The sequence below is a fragment of the Gorilla gorilla genome, chromosome 16, assembly GCF_029281585.2.
Source record: "Gorilla gorilla gorilla isolate KB3781 chromosome 16, NHGRI_mGorGor1-v2.1_pri, whole genome shotgun sequence".
NCBI classification, from domain to species: domain Eukaryota; kingdom Metazoa; phylum Chordata; class Mammalia; order Primates; family Hominidae; genus Gorilla; species Gorilla gorilla.
In genome coordinates, this window is record NC_073240.2 from 34,340,161 (window position 1) to 34,365,469 (window position 25,309).

General features: G+C 41.4%; 1 protein-coding gene across 2 annotated transcripts in view; it reads left to right on the top strand.

Annotated features, from left to right (window-relative positions):
- RYR3 (ryanodine receptor 3) overlaps nucleotides 1-25,309 on the top strand; it is a 580,370-nt gene that overhangs the window by 198,257 nt on the left and 356,804 nt on the right. For both annotated transcript variants that reach the window (XM_055363234.2, XM_055363233.2), the window contains exon 4: nucleotides 25,073-25,147. In XM_055363234.2, coding sequence (XP_055219209.2) covers nucleotides 25,073-25,147 — 75 coding nt within the window. The remainder of the gene's footprint in view (nucleotides 1-25,072; nucleotides 25,148-25,309) is intronic.

The following is a 25,309-nucleotide window of genomic DNA, read 5'->3' on the forward strand; positions in this document are numbered from 1 at the left end:
CGGAGTCTCGCTCTGTCGCCCAGGCTGGAGTGCAGTGGTAAGATCTCTGCTCACTGCAAGCTCCGCCTCCCAGGTTCACACCATTCTCCTGCCTCAGCCTCCTGAGTAGCTGGGACTACAGGCGCCCGCCACCATGCCCGGCTAATTTTTTTGTATTTTTAGTAGAGATGGGGTTTCACCATGTTAGCCAGGATGGTCTTGATCTCCTGACCTCGTGATCCGCCCACCTTGGCCTTCCAAAGTGCTGGGATTACAAGTGTGAGCCACCACGCCTGGCCGGGAAACTTTTTTTTAATTGATCACTCTTCTTTTTCCAAGATGTATCATATACAGAAATCTTTGCTGAGGGAGACCTAGTTGATTTTAAATATCACCACTTTCAGTATCAAACAAGATCTTCTAGACCCAGCCTACCATGGTCTCAGGACAGAAATTAAGAAGACAAAGAGATACTATGTTAATTGGAGAATTATTTCTTGGTTAATCTCTTATCCTGTTTTGTTTTAAAAGTATATTTCAAAGGACTTCTTTTTCTTTATCATTTAGCTTGAGTGGTTCAGAGTCCTATAGATGAGAAAGTAAATTCAAAAGTTCTGGTTCTTCCTTGTTGCAAAGAACTTAATAGTCTTAACTTGGTTTGTCTTAAGAGGAATAAGTAATCATTCATGTTCCAAGTAGAATGGAGAGACGCACTTTAATAAAATTGAGCTCTTCATTTTAGAATATATGAATAAGACCTACCTTAATTACCAGGCATGTTATAGCAGAAGTTTGTTTAATAGAATTATATATTTCAGAAGCCATTTATAAGTTACAACATGTAGAAACCAATACATTAAATCTTATTTGAATAATCTACTCTTCTTTAAAAACTCATGTTCAAAATAAATGATCCATGACATTTTTGTTAATATCTATAGAATCATCATCATCATCATGTTGAGTCAGACTCTGAAATTTTCCATATTGCCTTTTGTTCTATTTTTGCCAAAGAGAAGAGAGACCTAATAGTTATTTCCCACCTTGACACATTTATCACTATTATAAGGAGTAGTATTCACTGGAGATCTCAGAGAAAAGGGACTTGAGAAGAGAGATGGAACACAGATGGGAAGGTACTTTTTTCAAGTCATATTATTTTACGGTGCATTGATGACTCCACAAAATAGTTACCTGAACAGCAGCTTCAGGTACTAGAACCCTCTTGGAACTTTCTCACAATTCCGTCTGGGCTCTTAGTCTTTCATATGAAAAATGCAAGTTTTATATCATCTCTTGAGTCTGATTATTTTGCTTTTCTAAAGTAATTACTGTGCACATTTACTATTGGTATTTAATTTGATTTTAGAAGAAAATATTCAGCAGGGAAGAAAAAGAGGAAAAATAAAGAAAGAAGTGAGTTAACATGACAGAGCAGAATGATTCTCTGGAGAGCCTGGGGATGTTTGAGTGGGATGGAGCATTCTTTGCATGCCACTCCATTCTGTTTGGAAATAGCCATTTTCTGCTCTTAAATAGACATTGCTTTCATTAATGATCATGACTGCCACCAAATGGGAGGCTTTGAAGAGTATAATTTTTCCTTGTAGTCAAAAATTGGTCCTGGTGTACTGTGTCTGTTCACTGCTGTGTAGCAACTGGACATTTTTAAAAATGACTTCAGCTGTTTACTCACGTGTTGAGTGTACAGAAGTCTTTCTGCAAAGATTTACAATTCTGCAGCAATTTCTCTTGCTAACAAAGAAAACAAAATGCCCTAATTTAACAGCAAAGAGGTTTCTTTATTATTTAAATGTCATTAGCTGCAGCCAGTAGCACATGGAAGCCAGCTTCATATTGAGAAGGAGAATCAGTGATGAGGAGGACCTGGAGCAGAGAACATTTTGTACCTCTCAGAGTCTGCCCTATCTCAGCTCCTCCTTGGATCACTTTACCTCTGATCTAATCCTATGTAATTTTATTCTGGGGAAAATTACCAAGGGATAGATGCTTGGCACTGTGGCCAATTTTATGGCTACAGTTTGAAGTAAAATTCTTGCAATCAAATATTAGAGTATTTTCACATTTTCAATTGATTAGACCTACAGTGTCTACCAACCTTCAGCAGGACATGGAGCCGAAAGAGATGTCCCCAACTCCCTCTAAGCCCTCAATCCCCGTCATCCTACAGAAATGACTTTAAAGTGAGAGCAAACAGCATTTGTGATGAAAAAAATTGCTCAGTCTTCAGTGTCAGGCAGATGTGTTTTCAGTCCAGCCTATATTGGACCAGGTGACCTCTGGGGCAAGTTATTTCTCCTTTCTGTACCTTACTTTCCACATCTTCAAGATGCAATCTATCTCATAGGACTGGGTGAGAATTAAATGAGATCAGTGCCTACAACTACCTGTGAGTTTGAAAATAAAAGTATTGGTTCCTCTGTTCATCCCTGGTCCACTTCCTCCTGTTATACGGATCCTTCAGGAATATTCAAACTTCCTCAAAGGAAGGAGAGTCCTGTGCTACACAACTAGGTGCATGTTAAACTTAACTCCAAATGGGTTCTGACGTGAACTGGCGTAATGCTTCTAGGAATGAAAGGCCTTGGTTAACACAATTACCAGCTGCACTCCTTCCGATAAGGGCTCCGGTTTTCTCTAAAAGTTGACTTCATCAATGTCAGATCTTTACAACTACAAAGAGAGATGAAATATAAATATAAAATGAATTATATAAATGGTATTTATAAAAATATAAAACTAATTGTATAGTTGCCACATGAACATGACACTTTATCCATGTCCAGAACACGTAAGATTATGCCTGACTTTGAATGCTAAAATATCTGGTATGCTAATACACAAGCAGCCTTTTAACCTTGATTGGGCTGGGCGTGGTGGCTCACACCTGTAATCCCAGCACTTTGGGAGCCTGAGGCGGGCGGATCACAAGGTCAGGAGATCGAGACCATCCTGGCTAACACAGTGAAACCCCATCTCTACTAAAAATACAAAAAAATTAGCCGGGCATGGTGGCGGGCACCTGTAGTCCCAGCTACTCGGGAGGCTGAGGCAGGAGAATGGTGTGAACCCGGGAGGTGGAGCTTGCAGTGAGCTGAGATTGCACCACTGCACTCCAAACTGGGCGACAGAGCAAGTCTCCATCTCAAAACAAAACAAAACAAAACAAAACAAAAAACCTTGATTGGGAAATGTGACCTGGAAAGATATTATTTCTGCAAGAACCTTTATAACAGACGTCCTCACTGAGAAGTTCTTCATTTCCCTGTATTACTTGTGTGATTTGATAGTCCCGTTAACTCTGAAAGGAGCTTTTGGCTCCTTTGATTTATTCTTGTCTTTACAGTAGGGAATACCACACACAGCATGGTTGCTAGTGAAATGGTGTGGCACATTTGTCATATGTTACTGCTTCTTGAAGATGACATGCCTGTGACTGCTAGGGGTTGTCTCCTGGTATCATGTGACCTTGTAAACGGCCAGTGAAGCGTAAACATACATTATGCTATATTCATGTAAAGGTCCTTAGAGTGCATGTCATGAGATACATGAGATATTTACCTTGCAGCCAAGTTCAGGACATTCATTCATCTCATAAACTCACAAAAAATTTAGTGACAGGTGGCAACATCATTAAAAAAGAATTGGCTAACAATGCATCTGCTGTGACACTGCTAGCTGATAAATACATCAGAACAAACACTGATGAAGGGAATTATTAGAAGCCCCTTGTTTAAAGTCTGAACTGTGGCTGTGCCAAGATTTAGACATGTTGTGCAAACTCCTCTAGAATGAAGAGGGCTAATAGGATCCTTACTTCTTTCTTCCTGGGTTCCTGTGTGCCTGCCAACATTTTTATATCATAGAAGAAAAGGGGAACCACCACCATCCAGATTTAGCATCTCACTCTGAGGTTTTTATCTTCCCTTTATAAATGTTAGAAAAAAATTGGTAATAGAATTTATTTTGTATGTGTGTGAGGAGGAAACATGACTGATGGAGGAACTGCGTCCATAATTCTAAACCTCATCCCCATTTACATGTTTGAATATTACATTTTAAAAAATACATAATTTAATGAGTCAAATCTAACAAGCATTGATTACACTTTAGGAGAGTTCATAAGATTTCCTTTTTAAGTCGCTCATGCTTATATTGTGATGTAAGTCCTAGGTCTTGCCCATGTATGTGTCAAGTCCCTACAGCCAGAGTAGCCATGCTAGGTGTTAAAAGCCTGAATTTCCTTTGTACTTGTTGGTAAAAAGCCACTGCCTCAAGCTGTCCAAGAACATCCTTGGTGCCCTTGCTCAGGACCTCCCCACCCCAGTGCCGATGACTTTCAGGCTGCTAACCTTTGGGACACTCCTCCTCCCTACACCTGATTGGTAAGAACAGGATATCACATTATTAAATTTTTAACTTGCTTGACTTGACTCTGCTTTTTCCCTGGAGAGGGAGAAAAATAACATTCTGGTTTCAGATGCTGTTCTTTCCCTTTTTAAATCTATGGCTGACCATCCACACCTGCTGCAAAAATAATGTTTTTTTTTAATACTCGCAAAATAACAAATCAACTTGGCAAAATTGCTCTCATGTGCAAAAGCTTGTTGAAACCTACTCTTTAAAAGCTGCCCTGTGTTAGAGTTCATTTTACAGATGTACTCCTGGCAGGCAGCCTGTTTCGGTGACAAAGCTGGGTGTTTGGAGGTTTAGATTTGGTCTTAATAATGCCACCAACTGGAAATTTAACTTCAAGCAAATCTCTTACCAACTGAGCTTTAGGTTCCCTACCTCTATATGACATCACTTAGATGCAAAGTCCTTTCTCAGGTCTGTAATGGTTGCAGTGTACCAAGTCATCACGTCACTTCCTCTGGTGTGTCCTGTGGGCTATAGCCCATCACTGATGAGCTGGGGAAATGTTCCCCTTTTTGTATTAACCATTACTTGAGACCTTGGCTCCCATTTATTTAGGTAGAATGAATAAATGTATTTATTCTCTTTCTTCTTTGCTATGGACAAGGAGAATTTTACAAAATCCATCCAGGATAGCAACCCGAAAGCACTAAGCATTGAGTACATAATTTTAATTTTTTTTTTTTTTTGAGACAAGCTTCTCCTGTGAATCTTCCTGTGGAATTTTAGGGGACATATCGTGTATATTTGACAGGTTTTCTTTCCTCAAAGAGCTAGGAATCATTTTGATAAATTAAATATTATTATAAATGAGAGGCCTCCAAACTAAAGTTTCAATGTGTTTTTTTCCACAGACCAAATTGTCATTAAACATGTACATCCTCTTCCCCCTTTCCTTTCCCCTCCTTACTGTCCTTTGTCATGTTATGCTATGATTTTAGGATTTTATGCTGATATAATGGATTTTAATGTTTCCCTGATAAGCTGATATTTATGAAGATATGTGCAAATAACTCACATTTCATTTTTGGACTGGCCTTTTGATGACATGATTTTTAGTTAAAATATGCCATCTGGAAGACCTTACTTCATGGTAAGAAAGCACCTTTCTTGGTCTAAGCAAAATCTGATTGATTAATTGATTGCAATTCTATGAGAAATTCCAAATTGCCTGATGTAGGTATTGACCATTTTTCTTGGGTGGATTTTCTTATTTAAATGTTAGTTATAAAAAAGTGGTACAGCTGACTTAGGCGACAGCACATTGCTTGCTTATAGTTTGTTGATGACATCAGCACTGTACTAGAGAAAAACAGGAAAAACAAACTTTTACATTTAATGCTCTTGCAAACCTCTAAGATAACAAAATATTTACCAAGTAGGAAATCCACCCTCTTTTTTCTCTCTTTTTTTTTTTTTTAAAAAAAAAACTCTTTAGTAAGCATCAGTAGACTCCTCAAATAAGTTGAAAGCTTTCAGCAAAACCTGCACACGCTAAAATATCCATTTACTGTTTTGTTTTTGATTTTGCTAGCTCAGTGATCTCTCGGAATGGGTATGTTATTCACTCCTTCAATATACATGTACTTTGCATGGACAACTGACTTCAAGCTGTATTTGTCATGAACTGGGCCTTTCACTTGTGAGTGTTCAGGGCAGTTTCCATTCTTTGTGTCTCTGCAATTAAAAAAAAAAAAAACACTAGTGCACCTCACCCTTCAGTGTTGTGAAATTAGATGTGGCTGCACACATAGAAATTCATCGCCAGGCAGTTTGTTTTACCACTGCTCTCCAATTAGAATGACTTGCCTGTGGACTCATTTTTTATTTCTTCAAAACATTGCAAGTTGTTTTCTTTTTAATTTTTTATTTTTTTGAGATGGAGTCTCGCTCTGTCACCCAGGCTGCAGTGCAGTGGCGCGATCTCGGCTCACTGCAAGCCCTGCCTCCCGGGTTCACACCATTCTCCTGCCTTAGCCTCCTGAGTAGCTGGGACTACAGGCGCCTGCCACCACGCCCGGCTAATTTTTTGTATTTTTAGTAGAGACGGGGTTTCACCGTGTTAACCAGGATGGTCTTGATCTCCTGACCTCATGATCCGCCCGCCTCGGCCTCCCAGAGTGCTGGGATTACAGGCGTGAGCCACCGCGCCCGGCCACAAGTTGTTTTTAAAGCCTCTCTTGTTTGCTCTGAATATGGTCTAGACGGCCTGTGATCATAGGTTCAATCTGGTGAGATGACACAAGTGTGTAGTAGCTTTGCCTTCATCTCAGCTTCTCGATGCTTCAGACCTCTTCCAGTGCTATTATGCAACTCCAGCTCTGCTATTCCATGAGGCTGGAATTCATGATAAAAATGGAAAAAGCTAGTTTGATATTTTCTTTCTCCTGCCATATCTCCAAAGTGAACCAGCAGAAGAATTAAACGTGAACTTCAACAATTAAGAATAACCATTCAGGTTAACTAGCTTTTTACATTTCTTCACATGCTGAGTAGAAGCCTTTTCAAGTGAAAGAACCCACAGAATGGATTTTTAAAGCTCCAGACTCTCTCAAATCCCCCCATTTATTGAATATAGTGCTTCAGCTTTAGTGTGACTGTCTTTTCTTTGGTGAAATGGGCGTGTTGTGAAGTCGGCACCTCATGTTTAAGATCAATATGCCTGTCTGATCCTGGCGGTGTTTTTGCAAATGTGTTAACATTTAGCTTTGCTAATGTTACACAAACTAGAATTCTGTTCATCCTTGCTGTGGACATTGGAATGCTCTGTTGAAATAATCTTGTCATAATGGTATCTGTCATCTAGAAAGCCTGAGCTTCTTCTCCATGGCTGGACTAAATATATTTGTTGGTGGTGGTGGTTGTTTCTATATTTTAATTGCAAAAAAATTTAAACATCTTCATTAAAGTTTCTTAGAGGCATGAGGAGGGATTGGGGGTGTCTAAGCTTTCTCCAGGACACAATCTGTAGGTAAATAGTTTATTATTCAGGGAGATGTTTTGATAAGAGATTTTGCTGAGAGTTTTGAGAAAAATAACTGTTTCATGGGGGACAGGAGTAGAGATGGGTTGTAAAAATGAATTTCAGCTGCGTTTCTGGCAACATGTTTTAATCCTTAATTGTACAATATTTGAATTTTGGGGAAATCTTTTAAGAAACCTGCTTACTGTTTGAAAATAAAGCACATTTGCAATTTTTTAAATCCTAGGAGAATAGAAACTCTTCAGTTTATTTATTAGACTTTTCCTTTGATCATGTAATTCGCTTTTTAATAAATACCTGAGTTTAAATTACATATTTGTAGTGAGAATTGAATGAACTAGAGCAAACTCCAATTTATTTCCATTTCATTAAAGTTTAATAAGAGCACCAATCTGGATATTCTGGTAAAGAAAAGTTAACTTGGTGCTAGAGAAACCCTGATCTCAGCTGGCATTTTCATCCTTACTTGAGTGAAAACCTTGTGATCAACACTCCAGTCCTATGATTGCCACTATCTGGTTTTAGAATGGAAGGAGCTAAAATGATGATGTGGAATCGGTGGAAAGAAAGTGGGAATAAGACCAAATATATTTAGGCGAACCATGGTGTAAAAATCACTTCTGCTCTGCAGAGGGCTGAAATGGTTATCTGCAAAGTAAGACGAAAGCTGAAGGCAGAATGCTTCTGCTTCCACCTAGAGTTTCCTGCTGTGCATACTGCATGTACTTGGGCTTGTAGTGAGGTGGGAGATGGGGAAAGTGCTGAGCCTTGTTTCTGAGTTCCGTGATGTTGCTCTGGTGTGAGGGAGGAAAGTGCTGGACTAGGCAGGGGGTGGACATTCTAGCCTTGGTATTCCCACTCTCTGGTCCTTGCTGTCCCACCTGCAAAACATGGACTCTGAACTAAATGAGTGGCTCCTAAACGTCTATCCCAGGATCAATGACTACCCGTGATGAAGGATTCATACGTCATCAGGAAAATGGGAAAAACTGTTTTTTAGTACCCTTCCTATATTGATGATTAGTTTCATTCCTGTGGTTGAAATTGTACTTGTTCTTGAACTTGTTCTGTAAGGCCTATTCTTGCCTACAGCTCATGCGTTCCATGTACTAAGTAGTTTTGCCCAAATATCAGATAGGTGTTTTGGTTTAAAAAATGCCTTAAAAAATGTTCTTACTGAAACCTGGATAGTCAATTCCCTTGTTGGTTGTGGTTATTCACCTCTTTGTGGATAACTACCTCTGTGATTGAAGAGGAAAGGCACTTGATTTTAGAGTTTTTAGGCATCAGTTGCCCCTTCTTTTGTTTTTGTTCTTGTTCGAGAGAGAAACATGCATTGGCACTGGCACTGATAAGAATCACCTGGTGCCATCCTATTAAGGATGTGGAGCTGGAGGCTTGGTGCTCCAGACCCCGTTTCTCTGCTGCTCATCTGCCTTGAAAAGGTGGAGGGTGGTAGGCAGGAGAACTGGGATGTTGTTCTAGAAGAATGAATTGACAGCTGACCCAGTGTAAATGAGGCCCGCACCACCGAGGTTTCTTCTAAGGAACAGCCTTTGGGAGTTTGCTTTTAAAGGCCCTTCTCTCTGCTGACTCCTGAGTCCTGCTCTCTGGGTGGGGCCAGAGGTGGAAATTATTCATGGTGGAACCATTCCTTAAAATACTCATTTTCATGTCTTTGATGAGCTATTTGAAAGGTAAGTTGAATGCATTACTTTTTTTTTTTTTTTTACACCTTATATCTTCATAGTTTAGTTTCTAAAGTTATGACTTAGTTTTAGGAATTTTCAGAATCACTGCTAGGGTATAAAAATCTCCAGTTGTTGGCCCGGCACGGTGGCTCCACACCTGTAATCCTAGCACTTTGGGAGGCTGAGATAGGCAGATCACGAGGTCAGGAGATCGAGACCATCCTGGTTAACACGGTGAAACCCCATCTCTACTAAAAATACAAAAAAAAATTAGCCAGGCATGGTGGCGGGCGCCTGTAGTCCCAGCTACTTGGGAGGCTGAGACGGGAGAATGGTGTGAACTCGGGAGGCGGAGCTTGCAGTGAGCCGAGATCGCGCCACTGCACTCCAGCCTGGGCGGCAGAGCGAGACTCTGTCTCAAAAAAAAAAAATCTCCAGTTATTTTAAACAATTTTATAGTTGATACATAATGTACCTAGTTTCAGAATACATGTGATAATTTAATACATTCATGTAATTTATAAAGACCAAATCAGTGAAAATTTCCAGAATTTGTTTTTGATGGGTACAAATAACTGAGCTGTAATGACTGAGGCATTGTGAGTCGATGAAATAGAGCTTTGGAGCTGATTCTGTAAAACCTCACCTCCACAATGATACTGTCTAAACCATAGAAGCCACAATTAATTCTCTGACCTCAGGCAGCTGACCCAGGTCACCAGAAGAATGAGCAACTGCTGTTCCCAGGCAACCACTTTGATGGTGCAGGGCAGGTGGAGCAATAGGGATACACAAATCCATGCTTTATTAGCTATGCAGATTTCACTGAAAGTCAGTGGGAGAAACCGTAGGTCTGTCTGCAGCCTTCTCAAGCTTCTCAATAATATAGTCTCTACCTGTTGTATATGGAATTCCAATTCCTCTTCTCATAACTTCAGTCTTTCCTATGGCACAAATCCCTTCTGAACTTCTTACTATGTCTTTCCCCAAGTGGAGCTACCTAGGCCTCTGCTAATACTATTTATTGCATTTGCAGTTTCTTGTGAGATTTTATTAAAATGAGCTGTTCCCAGGGTAACCAGGAATGGTAAGTTCGCTGGGCTGAACCCTGGTCCAAACAGATCCAATTCAAACTGGTTTATTGTTTTGCCTTAGGTTTTTGGCTTGCAGGAATACAAAACATTCTTCAGTTCTGCCAGTCTCTTTCCCCATTTGTCTGTCTATAAAAATTCATCAATGTGCACTTATTTTCTAAATATGTTAACTTCATTTTAATGCTATTAACAAACCTTAGTATTTTGTCTATGTGTGTGTGTGCATAATAGATACCACTTCGCACTTCCTCACATTTACACTTGTCTTTCCAAACATATATCCCTGTATAAAAGGAATTTCTAGGGTGTCTATTTTGGACTTCATTTCTTTTTCCCACATGGTACGCCTTGTTACTAAGATAAAATTCTAACAAAAAAACCTTTATTATGATATTTGTATTAAACTATGTTTAAAAATTGGTTGCTTCAATCCCTTTTCCTGAAGAGTAATGTCCTAGTTGCTGTATCTTACAAAACATGCCAAAAATAATCAAGAGATTTCTGTATTCCAGCTTCCCCCATGTTTTATTCAATATAGGCTACTTTAATTTATCCTCAGGTTCTAGCATGAAACAGAGGCATGCCCCCCCCGAAATGATCCTGTTTTTAACATACATGTATATCCCTCTAAACCAAAAGACTCATATCTGTAAGATCTACTTTTTTTTTTTTTTTTTCCTCCCGAGACGGAATCTCACTCTGTCACCCTGGCTAGCGTGCAGTGGTGCAGTCTCTGCTCACTGCAACCTCTGCCTCCTGTATTCAAGTGATTCTCCTGCCTCAGCCCCCCAAGTAGCTGGGATTACAGATGCCCACCACCACGCCTGGCTAATTTTTGGTAGAGACAGTTTTTCACCATGTTGGCCAAGCTGGTCTTGAACTCCTGACCTCAAGTGATCCACCCACCCCAGCCTCCCAAAGTGTTGTGATTATAGGTGTGTGCCACCACCCCTGGCCTGTAAGATCTATTTTAAATGCACTCACTTGATCTAGGAAAAGAGTCTCAGGCCAAATCCAATTTTTTCTTACAAATCTCAGTGGGCTTCAGAGAAAGGGGAACGCTGAGTCAGCCAATATGCTATCCCTAATGTTCCCGAACCTCCCTGTAACTAGATCTTGCTGGCTCAGACCACCCAGTTTGTAACCCATGAGACCTTGCACAGCATTCTCTCCCAGATGGAGCTTCTGCAATTTTTCAGAATGGCTTAAAAAAAAATAAGGAACCAATAAAGAACAACCTGGGTTACCATGTTAACAGAATTGATGACAAGAGCCAAACATGTTACCCAGTGTTCTTCTACCTTTTATTTTATTATTATTATTATTTTTTGAGATGGACTCTCACTCTATTGCCCAGGCTGCTGGTGTGCAGTGGCACAATCTTGGCTCACTGCAACCTCCACTTCTCAGGTTCAAGCGATTCTCCTGCCTCAGCCTCCCAACCAGCTGGGATTACAGGCGCATGCCACCACATCCGACTAATTTTTGTATTTTTAGTAGAGATGAGGTTTCACCGTGTTGGCCAGGGTGGTCTTGAACTCCCGACCTCGTGATCCGCGCACCTTGGCCTCCCAGAATGCTGGGATTACAGGTGTGAGCCACTGTGCCCAGCCTCTTCTACCTTTTAAATAACCTTTCTGATTTTGTCTTTATAATCCAGTGATTGAAAAAGAAGCTTCAGTGTGGGGCTATTAGAATTTGAACTGAGAATTACTGCTGTAACACTACATTGGAAACTTGCTGTAATGTAACGTAAATGTACATTACAATGACCATTTCACACACCGTGTCAGCAATTCCTGTTTTAGTATCATCTTAAATTCACATCTCTTTAAAATACCCAACGTGTTCCAAAATACAGTCGTCGTTTTCTCTTGGATACTGAGATCCTCCTTGCTTGGTCCGAGGGAATGCATATTAACCTCTACAGCATCATGGCTGATATCTTTGCGCAAACCCCTGCTTTCTTGCAGCAACAAGGTGACCCAGGCTCATCTTAATTTTCCTACCCCAGGACATGACATTGTATAACTCTTTAATATCTCTGGTTCTGTTTCATAGAGAATATTAAAGATCAAACTCTGGCTCTAGGGATATATATTTATTACCCCCACTATGACCCATCACAGGCCAAGTCCAATTGGCCTGAGATTGGAGGAGATATTAGTATGATACCAGAAAAGAGGTTAAATCACCTTGATGACAGCATGATTTAATAATAGAATGAGACTTTATTATTTTTATGAGGAACATGGCACTTATGGAACACCTACTGTATGTCCATTCCGTTCTCTGGTTTCATGGCACAATTTTCTAGGGTTTCTAAATCTTCTTTTGATTCTTCAAGTTGTGTAAACAGCTGTGGATGCATATTGATGACTGGACAATGATAGGGTTTCCAGTGATTTATATAGCCTGCCTTGGCTCAAGTCAGTCAGTCAATCTGTCTGTTTCTCTGGCACTTCCTCTCACTGTGGGCCATCACAAACTGCGTCTCTTAGATAACATGCTTCCTTCTGTGGGCTTCTGAAGATCATTCCCAGTCAGCAGTGGTCTGTCTCAGTGGAAAGAGCAGCAATCAGCAGCAACATTCTTTTCGGTGCCAAGTTGTCACGTTATATTAATGGTAACCACCAAACTTGCTGCAAATGGATTGAATTATTTTTTTTTTCTTCACTGGAGGAGGCCAACATCAACACAACTGATACTAATTTTATTAATTTTGTGGAGTTGTTTTTTTTCAAATGGTGAACCATACTTGGTGTTTTTGAGCTGGCCGCTCCCCCTCCTCTCGCAGGAGCTCTGCAGGTGCTACTTTTAATACGCCTTCTTTCTTTGCTGCAAAGCCTGCCAAAGTGTCTTGCAGCTCAAGGGAAGTCAGGTTTTACTGTCAGCCTCAGTCGGTTATCCTCCCATTGTCAGTGTGATAAATTTGCTCCCCGCACAATGGGAGAAAATAGATCAGATGGTGCTCGCTCTGTCCGGGTCCCAGCTTCCATTCATAGATCAGCAAAGGAGTTTTTTTATTTAACTTTTATTTTTCCAGTTGTCAGAAGAGCTAGTGGATGAGAAGAATGCTTGGACCTAAGCCAGCCTCTGAAAGGTGGGCTTTGGAAAGCAGCCATGCGAAAAGCACTGTCCAAGCATTAGACAACTCAAAACAACTCCGAGACACACTAGTCCTGCAGATACAGAGAGAAATGTAGAATGCTATTCTAAGAATGCAGAATGAATGCTGAGGCGTACCCTTAAGTTCTGGGGGTCTGCAAAGCACAGAAACCAGAGTGAGAACATAAGATCAGAGCTGACTAATTCCAGAGGGAGGTGACCAAGTAGTAAGGGAAGCAATAGTGCAAGTCCCTTTCCCCAGCCTGCTTTGTGCTTTGCCATCAACTGCATCTTTTCCCAGGCCCTGCAGCATCCACACCAGTGGGGAGGGAGGTGTAGAATGCATGGGAGGCAGTTCAGGAAGTGTCCAGCTGACCTTTGATGTGGTGAAGACAGGTGGATCCAGGGTTGACAATGGTGGGCTGGAAACTCTTCTTCTGAGAAGCTTATCTAGAGTCTTCACCACACATAGATTTTGTAGTAGGGATTTGTGTCTTTCTATCTATCATATATATAGAAGCAAAGCTGAGACAGAAGCAGAGAGAGTCAAACATTAGTCCTAAGGTTAGCAAAGGCAAGCAATCATGTTTGTTGTTTGCTTCTTTGGAGTTCCGGGGAAATATTAAAAGGAAAGTCAATCACTGGTCCAAAAGGATGCTTCTGAGAACACAGAAGTGCTTGCCGACTGCATGCATCATGCATGAAGGGTTCTATGTGGCCAAGTCCTGGAGGGGTGACTGTCAAGCCTGACTGTGCATTTGAATTACCTGGGAGCTCAGACCTCGCCGTGGGCCCACCAAATTGGAATCTTATGAAAATGACCCAGCTTTTATGTTGTTTTTTTTTTCTTCTTTTGTATTCATTTTTAAATCTCCACTAGTTATTCCGGTCTATAGCTGGGATTGAGGGCCACTTTTCTAGAATGAAATCATGAGAGGTTCAGAAGAATGATGTCATTGCCTTCAGAACAGCCCCTGGTCCGTGGACAGGTACTAAGTATTAGGAGCATCCGTTCTGTCTACCCGCAGGCCCACATACACAGGACCCTGGAGAATCAGCCTCTCCACCCAAGGCTACTTCATATACTTCAATAAAAAAGCAAGATCGCTGTTTGTTTTGCTGGGTAATATAAACTTGGCCCCATGCTCATTATGTGGATATAGAGAGAACAAGATGAATCGATCTCCACCTAGCAAAATCATAGTTGAGACCAGTACAAAAAAGATAGAGAGATTTAAAAAAATAAAGGTTGGTTGTTACAGGACATCCAAGGGGGAAAAAAACCCCATGTAAGTTGAAGAACTGCAGGAAAGAGGGAGGAGGATCAGATAACAAAATAGAATCCAGTTGACCTTCTGCTTTATAGCTTGTGTGGGTAAAGGTGTTACACACAGTAGTAGTCAGCAGGGTTTTATGATAAAAAACTTACTCCTATTTTGTTATCTATAAATCCTCAGGATGAACAGTGAGGTTTTTATAGAGAAACAGTAGATTAGAAACAGTGTTCAAATTTTCATGTCAAGGTAATCGGACTTTTTGAATGTTAGACTCTTTGTTGGAAATACTCATTATGCTACATTTGGTGAATGGAAATAATTGGGCAGAGCTCTTAATATTGACCCTTTGTGGTCACTGGTCCACTGTTTCATCTGAAGCCTGATGAGGAGGAGGAGTATGAGTGGTTCAAATAGAAACCAGAGCAGTGACTAGAAAACAAATTTGGCTGACAGGCTCCTTTTATGCAAAGAATAAATTTGGCAACATCAGATTCTTAATCTATTAGCTACAGGAGAAGGTGGTGGGAATAATTTGGAAAAAAAAAATTGCCTCACCTCTTTCCAAAGCATACTTGTCATCAATCTAAATGTCATTAATACGCTGACAAATATCTGGCGATTTGCTCTTTTAAAAGACATCATAATAAGAAACATGTGTTAGGGCTGCCATTTTGGCTCACTGTTCTCTCCACAGCATCTGTGTTCAAAGAAAAGCACAGATGCATACAGGATGACCCTGCCCAATTTGGAGGCATCCCAGTGACCACCTTTTCCCCCTCAATGGAAAATGCTCATCTGTCTGTTTGAGAAGCAGTGTTTGAAAAGTATCAGGACTAGTGGGAAACTCAGTCATTTAATTTGTTCCCCAACCATTGTGGATTGGGACAAAAGGGGAGGAAAATGGTTGCAGAAATCTACATCGATTCTCACAGGGCAAAGGCTCTTATTTTTAAAGTCTTGGAAGGCAGGAGGTTCCCCAGTTGTCTTCAGTTGCACATTTGGAGTTTAAGTCTGCACCATCCAGGGGATCTTCCTACGGCTTTAGGTGCCCACAGGAAAGAATCAACTCTAGGTCACCATAGCACCTCGTTTGCAGTCTCCAACCCATCTGAGCCATCTCGCAGATTATACCTATTCCATGTGCTAAACTTGTGCAAAACAGAATCTAAGTTGGTGTTTTCCTGGAAGAGACTACTTTAGTGGGGTACAGGTTCTTGCTGCAAATGATGCCTGTGACTGAGAATTTACACCTTCTCAAATTAGGCTCTGGCTTTTCATCCTTTTGTTCTGAAATCCTTCCATGTGGCCATGAAACTAATGACATGAACAAAAATGAGATTGCGCCACCTTCTCATCCAGGAAAAATAATTCTAGGCACTTCCAAGAGAGAGGGCTAGCTGGATTCAGTAAATTATAAACCATGGGAATGGTAAATTTGACATTTAATAGTGGGCGGAGGAGGATGGATTGTTGGATTTTGCCTCTGTTTTCCTTGCTTAGTGGCAAAGTTTATGTATTTAAAAAATCAAAGGAGTGCCTTTCTGTGCACTGCTTTTCAAGTATTCTTCTCTTTTGTCCTGTGATATGAGGAGATAGGAAGAAGGCAGTACTGTGGGTGTCGAAGGTGGGGCTCCCTGGAGTCAAGGTCACTCTACAAGAGCACAGCAGCAGAGAGAGTGACTGCCATAGGTCCTTCTGCCACCAGATGCAGCCAACTTTCTTTTCTGGGGTAAGGGCTGTCCTGTTGTGCATTGTAGCCTTTGACATTTGGTCCTGTCTTTTTAGTAAGGCAACTGCTAGCTGACCAAGTAAGACTGCCATGATCACTGAATTTGGGGGAAGTAGTGCTTTCAGATACTGTGCCTTCCTCCTGTTTTCTGAACTTCATTAAGATTCTATTTGATGGCCAGATGCGGTGGCTCATGCCTGTAATCCCAGCACTTTGGGAGGCCGAGGCAGGCAGATCACCTGAGGTCATGAGTTCGAGACCAGCCTGGCCAATATGGCAAAACCCCATCTCTGCTTAAAAAAAATAAAACTAGCCAGGTGTGGTGGCGTAAGCCTGTATTCCTAGCTACCCAGGAGGCTGACACAGGAGAATTGCTGGAACCCGGGGGGCAGAGGCTGCAGTGAGCTGGGATTGCACCACTGCACTCCAGCCTGGGCAACACAGCAAGACTCCATCTCAAAAAAAAAAAATCTGTTTCACAGTTTCAGTTTTCACTTTTCTCTCAAGATGCCCATGAAAGATGCCAGGGGTGTCACCCCCTTTCGAGCATGTTTCTGTGAAGGACCTGTACTGCTCTGGCTGAGTTGGTCCAGGCCCACTTGGAAGATTTCTTAGGGGGGAAAAACCTCTTCACAAAGTTCCCTGAAGTCAATGGCTCAGGCACCTCTGACTCTCGGCTTTAGATTCGTATTAACTACCCCATTATGAGTTGAAAATCAAGGTGTCAAAAGAACGATACCTTACACTGTATAGTGCTTTATACTCCAAGGTTGAGAGCCACAGGAAGTAGAGAGAATCTTTGTTTAGCTCAGGAGAAGGAGGGTTTGGCAATTAGCCAGTTGAGGATTTAAGTATCTGATCCAAAAAAGGTGGTGAAGAAACAAGTTAAGTGTCCCACACTGGGCTCTTTGGGGTTTCACACCAGTTTCAGGGAGTTAGGATGGCTACCGGTACTTAGCGAGCTCCTGTTGCCTCATTCTCTGGCTGTGACTCCTCATCACAGGCCATACTCATCTGTGCATGTGCCCCTCCTACCCCTGGGCTGTACTTTCTAATTCCCAGTCTACTACCACAAAATCCTTCATTTCACTATTAATATCATTAAAGAAGAAAAAAATATCCCTGTTACCAGATGTTTACAATTCAAGGCCTGTTTGGAAAATGCCCCATCAGTTCCTTTGGTGTCATTTGAGCTGGAGAGGTGTGGTTTAGCCCTATTGAGAGGTGAAGCCAGCTGGGTTTCTGGGTGGGGTGGGGACTTGGAGAAATTTTATGTCTGTCTAAAGGATTGTAAATGCACCAATCAGCACTCTGTGTCTAGCTAAAGGATTGTAAACACACCAATCAGCACTCTGTAAAATGGACCAATCAGCACTCTGTAAAATGGACCTATCAGCAGGATGTGGGCAGGGCCAAATAAGGGAATAAAAGCTGGCCACCCGAGCCAGCCGCGGCAACCTGCTGGTGTCCCCTTCCACATGGTGGAAGCTTTGGTCTTTTGCTTTTCACGGTAAATCTTGCTGCTGCTCACTCTTTGGGTCCACACTACCTTCATGAGCTGTAACACTCACTGCGAGGGTCTGAAGCTTCATTCCTGAAGTCAGGGAGACCACCAACCCACCAGAAGGAGCAAACTCTGGACACCCCACCTTCAGGAGCTGTAGCACTCACCGCAAGGTCTGCGGCTTCATTCTTGAAGTCAGCGAGACCAAGAACCCACCAGAAGGAACCAATTCCGGACACACTATATGTCCACCCCTCCTGGAAGAGCAGTCTGCTTGAGTAGGATCTTTGGAGTTTGCCCAGAAGGGAGTGATCTGCTAGCCTATAGCAGTAGGGCAGGGTAGACCTAGAATCTAACAGCTGTGTGAGGCAGCCTTGAGAAGCAGGGAATGCACCAAGTCCCCAAAAACAAGAACGGGATTTAAAGTGAAGAGGGACAGTCAGAGGAGCCACTGGGTTTGGGACCCAACTGCAACGAATCCCTGCAGCAGGAGATGTTTACTTTGGAGTCTGGAGCTGAGCCTGAGGGAGCTCTGGGGAAGGGAGTCAGGTATCGTCAATAAAGGCTGCCTCTCTAGCGTTTCCATGTAACACCAAGGGTAAAGAAAGACTCTGGAGTCAGTGTCTTAAAAGCAATGATGCTAGATATGTGTCCCCATCTGCCTTTCAGGTAGGTAAAGTCGTTTCCTGAGGATCCTGGCAAAGTAATCGTACCCACAAGCAACTGAAGGTACAGGGAATAGGCAAAATACTTTTAAAATGCTCGATTTCATTAAACACACGTACCATGTTGTTGCACCACCCCCCCACACACACATACACACCCTATCCTTTTCCCCAAAATGCTGATATAGTAATAGTGTTAAAGAAAATTTAGAAAAGGAAAAATTCAGTGGTTCGGCAGCCAGCCAAATGGCTATTTCATTTTCATAGGTTTCCTTATTCTTGCCTATATGTAATACTTGAAGGTATTTTGTTTTCTGCTTTTCCCACGGTGGCATATCATAAATGTTTTTCTGTGTTTCCACATAACCTCTATAATTGCCTTCTTTAATAGGTAAAGCATAGAACAACCTCAAGAAGCCTCATAATTTACTAGGTAATATTTTTCTTTGGGATAGTTAGGTTCTTTCCAGGTTTTTTGTTTTGTTGCACCTATTATAATGCTCTTATCACAGCTGGATGCACACTTTTCTTTGCTTGTCTTGAATTGCTCCCAGAAGCAGAATCACTACAGAAAAGGTTATGGACTTCTTTATGGCCCTTTTCATATACTTCCATATTGCTTTGCAAAAGGGTTGTATTCCGTACCACCTTGCCTGGAATCTCATCAGCTAAATTGCAACTCTGACAGCATTAAGCTTTTTTTTCCCCACTTTTGCAAATTTTGCAGATGTAAAATGATATATCAAAGTTGCTTCAAGTGTCATTCCTTTCATTACTAGAAAAGATAGAATCTCTTCCATATGTTTGAATTTTCTTCTAATATGCGTCATTTATTCATATTCTTTGCCGACTTCTATGAGGCTTAGTTTTTTTCCCTACATTTCAACGAGATAGTAACCCTTTTGTCATAGTGTTACAAAGTCTTTCTGTAGTCTATTAAATGTTGGTGTTTCCATTGTTCTGAATTTCAGTAATTTTGGTACAATCATATCTGTCTTCCATTTCCTTTGAGTATATCTGATGCATCAAAGCATGGATAAGTATTAGGTCTGTGAAGAATGTAGACTCTTCCGTTGCATGCTAGTTGTTTTAGAATTTAATTTTAAAATGAAATATTTAATTATGTTATCCATCTGTAACTTATCTTTTTATGTTTCCTGTGGATCTTACTGAAAGCTTTTCTCATTTGCCATCCGCATCTCACGGAGACTTGTGCTTAATAACCCCGCCTTTCTCCTGTTGTACTGAAATCTGCTTTGTCATATGCTACACTTTCATATAGTCAGACCTGTTTATGGACTGTCTGTATTGTGCCACATTTTTCTCTTTGAATCAGAGTATCAGAGTGAATTAATGAACTTGGCTTCATAACATTTACTAAAACCTTGGTTCTTTTCAGAATAAAAAATCCTTACTGTTTATATTGCCAGATTAGTTTTGTAGCAATTTGTGAAATTGCAAAATATTGCATTGGAATTGTAATTAAAACCGTATTAAATCTGTAAGTTAAATTTAGGGGAATAAGCAGTTACAAATATTAATGTTCTCATCCTGTAACAAAGTACACCTTTCCATTTCATCAAATCAAATCTTATTTTATACAATGAGGTTTTGTAGTTTGATTTTAAAGGTTGCATTCACCTAAGCAGATTTCTAAAAATTTAACATTTTGTGGAAATCATGAGTAGAATCTTTCATTATGCTTTCTAACTGAATATACTGGGTGACTTGCTTTTGTTTATTTCTACTGTTAAGTATTATTGTTTTCTACTTATAAGGCATCATTACTATTTAGTTGTCACTTGTATCAAAGGAAATGCAAACCTCCCAGGCAATGTAAAAGGGCTCCAGCCTGTTCAGAAAATATTGTTCTGTGAGCTTCCAGAAACACTTCTTTCTTCTGTAGCCTAAAAGAGGGTAACTGAAGTGAGGTGTGAAAGGAAGAGAAAATTAAAGTGCACGTCCATGCTTGGAAAATGACTTCATCCCCTACAAGACCTCCTAGGAATATGACCTTCCAAACAAACTCAGCAAGGAGCCTTCCTGAGGCCTTGGAAGATTTCTTATTGCCTGGGACTCCCAAAGTGGAATTTAGGGTTCAAGATGTTAAAGGAAGTTGGTTTGGAGCTCTAACAGTATTGAAACATTTGTGTGTGGCTGGATAGAAGCATAGTCCCCTCCCCTCCTTAGTTGCCGTATCTGGTTTATCTGACTGGGAAGCAATATCCTCTGGGAACTACTAGAAGAAACGTCAGTAATGGAAATTAATTCTGAAATTATGGGCAAGAGGATTGAGTTAATGAGCTAGTGGAACATTTTTCCTCTGGACATGGCATCAGGGCCTTTTACCAGCATTTCCCGCAGGAGATGGAACCAAATATTTTCCTTCTGCCAATAGTAATAGCCAAGGTCACTCGTGGCAGGGACAGGACTGCCATCCTGATAAATCTTCCCAGTCTTGAGGTCTGGACCTCCTTCATGAGCAGACCCACACAATCTTCTATGTAGCATATCACACCTTTCCTGGAATGTTATTCCAGAATTAGTATCAAACAATGAAAAGAGTAGAATTTGTAGTTAGACCTAAGTTCAAATCCAAACACGTTGCTGACAAGCTCATCATGGGAATGTTTATTAAATTGTCTATGCCTTTTTTTTCCCCCATCTGTAAGATGAAACCAAAACACCACCTCCCCTAATTACTTACTCATTCAGGAAATATTTAATGCATGCCTCCTATGGTGCCGGGCACTGACGTGGGCACGGCAGAGAATACAACATGATCATGGAGCTTATATTCTAGGGGGAGAGAGTATAAATTCATATTAAAAATAATACCACAAGAGATAATAAAGCAGAAAATGTGATAGAGTAAGGATGATTGTTCTTTTAGAAGACTTGACCAGAGAAGACTTCTCTCATAAGATGTTTGAGCACAGAACTGAATAAAGGGTGGAAATTACACATGAGAATATTGGAAGAGCATTTTAGGCAGAGGGAAATGTGTGCAGAAGTTTTGTGGTGGGAGCATGCATGTCTGAAAAACAGGAAAACCAGTATGATTGGAGCAGAGGATGTGATGGAGAGCATGCTGCTGGCAGGTGAAGTTAGAGAGGTATGAGGGAACCAGGTCATACAGGGCAGTGATTTGCAAACTACAGCCAACAGGCCAAATCCAGACTATGGCCTGTTTGTTTACATACAACCCTGCTGATAGGGTTCACATCCTGCTGATAGGTCCTTACCCTTTAGGTAAGGGAGGTTTTTTAAAGGGCAAATTCTTTAAAAAATAAAATAAAATACATTAAGGCCGGGCATGGTGGCTCACTCCTGTAATCCCAACACTTTGGGAGGCTGAGGTAGGTGGATCACTTGAGGTCAGGAGTTTGAGACAGCCTGGCCAACATGGGAAAACCCCATCTCTGCCAAAACTACAAAAATTAGCTGGGTGTGGTAGTGCATACCAGTAATCTCAACTACACAGGAGGGAGGCTGAGGCAGGAGAATTGCTCGAACCTGGGAGGCAGAGGTTGCAGTGAGCCGAGATTGCACCACTGCACACCAGCCTGGGCAACAGAGGGACACAACTCTGTCTCAAACAAAAAAAAAAAGGCAGTGTCATATTTGGCCCACAAAGCCTAAAATATTTGCTATCTGCCCTTTTACAGAAAAAAAATTGCCTGATGCACGGCCTTAGAGGCCACAGTGAGGACTTTGTACTTGTATTTTAAGTATGGTGGGAAGCCATTGGAGGTTTTTGAGCAAGAAAGTAACATGATGTGATTGACAGTTTTTAAAGGATGTCTCTGGCTGCCGTGACTGAAAGGAGGAAGGGCAGAGCAGGGAGCACAGTTGGAAGGTCGGTGATTAGCAAAACCCTGGTGAGACTTGGTGGTAATAGAATGGACTAGACTGGCAGGCGCAAGGTGCTGAGTAGTGGGATACAGAGTATCTTTTGGAGGTGGCACCAAAAGATGCTTTGAACTAATGGGGGAGTATGAGAAGAAGAAAGGAGTGAAGGATGACACCAAGATTTCTGGTCTGCTCACCCCTCGTAATGCTTTCATGGAAATGGAATGAGACAATTATTTTTTTTCTACTTCTGTGGCTTGACCGTCCCGTTTCTTCCACCATTTTGCAGTCAGGGTTTCCTTTCTAAGGTACAACTTTGATTGTGACACTGTCCTTTCAAAAATCTACTCCAGTATCCTGTTAGCTGTGGAACAAAGTCCATCCACTGAGCCAGTCAGTCTGAGCCCTCCATAATCTGGCCACCCCTCACCTACATCCTGTGTCATGTCCTTTCACTCCTGTTCATCCACCCCACCACAAACCAGCGAATGGTCTGCAAGTCCCCATATGTGCTTTATTCTTACCACTTCCAGACCTTTGCCCACATGTGCTCCTCTCTCTTACTATGGAGGTGTGTCAACAGTCCTACCAGAATGTTGTGGTCTACTTTTATAATAAGGTTATTGCATGATACCTCTTTATCCTCCTAGTCTATTTCAATACTCTCTGCCTTCACCTATTTTAATAGGTGTTTCCATTTGTAACATCATTTTTATACACAAATCTCATCCCCCATCATCAAACTTCAGAAAAGGAGACAGTATAGCACATAGTTAAGTGCCCTCACTTTTGTTAAATCCTGACTGTGAACTTGGAACTTATATGACTTTGAGCAAGCTACTTAATCTCTGTAAACCTCAGTAGTGTGTGCCCAATGGTAGTAATCACCATGATGATAATTATCAAAAGCTCTGTAGGAAAACCACTTTTGCCATTCTAGCACTTGAGGCTTGCTTGTTCCCTGAAAGCAATGGTTCTCAAAACATGACACCCCCCTCCCCCAGCTTTTGGGGATCAGTGACTCTTAATTCTTCTTATGATTAGAGAGTTGGTAGGGACAAAGAAGAGTTGGAGGAAGGTAGGAAGTATAAGCTGGTCAGTGGATCCGTTTGAGATGTAGGACTGTTTTGGGAGGACACACCCACAGTGTAAGCCATCAGGAGCCATCCATTAACTTGTAATAATATAAGTGGATAAGATCAATTTTTGGTAGATTGGCAAGATGTGAAAATTATTTGGTATGTCTAATTCTAACATTAGCTGTTGACACATTTATAAATACAGAAACTAAAGTTAGTGCAAATGATTTCAAGAAATTTTAAAATATTGTGAAGAGCATTGTAATTCCACACAGTATTAAAGCCTGGAGAACACTTAAATAATCTCTGTAGCTGTGGGAAAAAGCGCAGCCGCATTTATATTTAGTTATCGGCTTTTTTGGAACATGATACCACGTTTATCTTTTTTCTCTTCTTTAGGCTCATTATGTGACATGAAAAATCATCTCTTTGACAGAGTGATTCTATTAATCCAAATAGAATTGAAATAAAATTACTCCAGGCTTTGTCCTCCACACTACCTGATTCCCTTTCCTCCGCATTGCTCATTGGTGTGGTTGCAGGTGGACACGGGAGAGGGGCAGAGCCTCAAACCAGTCCTTGGGCTGCCAGTCTGTAGCTCTGAATAAAATGGACTGCGTAAGAGGTGTCCTTGAAGAAAAATGCTAGAATTATCTTCATAATTAATTTTTATCTCAAGCTTTGGATTCTCTTTCTGTGCATGTTTGGGGAGGGGAGGGCTTATGCTCAAATATTTTCTCCAAAAAGGGTGTGTGATCAAAAACTTGATTGCTGGTTAGCATGATGAAGAGATACTTAGGTGAGAGGTTGGAAATGTTGATGCCAAAAAATCCTAGAATTTTCTGTAGATTTCCATTTTCCATGCGACCTCTTCACCTCTAACTATAATAAATTACAGTTTTGTCTCCTATCATGTACTATTCAGTTCAGCATGGTGACATGTGAATCAGATTCAGGGAAAGAATAAGAAACAGACACCAGTGGCTTTATGTCGGGCCATCTCTCCCTCTCATGCCTCCCTGTCCCACTGTTTGGGCAGCCACTGAGCAAATAGCCAAAGTGGAACTGCCTGGTGAGGCAGAGAAGATACCTAGATGGTCTCTCAACTGAAGGATCTATTTCTGCATAATGGTTACCCTTTTAAAGTCCTGGATTTCAGAGCCATCTCTCATTGGTGAGATCTGTGTATAAAGGACTCATTTAAGGGAGTGGGCAGAAGGCATAAGTGCCTTGAAGGGAAAAGACTGCATGGCACAGAATGTGACCATGTGCCGCCTGCCACGCTGCCTTTGTGTTGCTAGGCTATGGCTACATCACATTTGTTTCTCTCTCTCACTCTGAACGCTTCTGAGAAGTTTCAAAGGAAGGTAAGCAGTACCTATGTCATTTACATGCTTCTCTGGTAGAACAGCTCTGGGTTTCTGCTGATCCTGGGCAGAGGCCGTTTCTGGGAATAGATTTGGCCCCACACACCCTCTCCCAAGGATGTTGCATGGCTGTGGTCACACGTCTCTTTCTGCCCGTAGACCAGCCACTTGCTTCTGGAATGAATTCCTTAGGAGCTTTGCAATGGGTCTTTTCCTGGTAGTCTGTCTCCCAGAATTATTGTGTTGCTTGGCTCCCGGAGAAGCCACAACGGGCATGTGCTGACCTTATTCTTCCTCATTCCCACAGGCAGCACAAGGAGGTGGCCACAGGACCCTGTTATACGGCCATGCAGTTCTCCTGAGGCACTCTTTCAGCGGAATGGTAAGCAGCTCTGGTGCCCACTTTGATCATTCAAGGAGAAGGAAAAACTGAAGAGGGGGAAATACAAGAAGCCAGCAATAACAACGTAACAGCAGGAACAATTGGAACATAACTAATTTTAGCACGTTATCCTCTTGGCATTTCCTACATATGACCTACCTC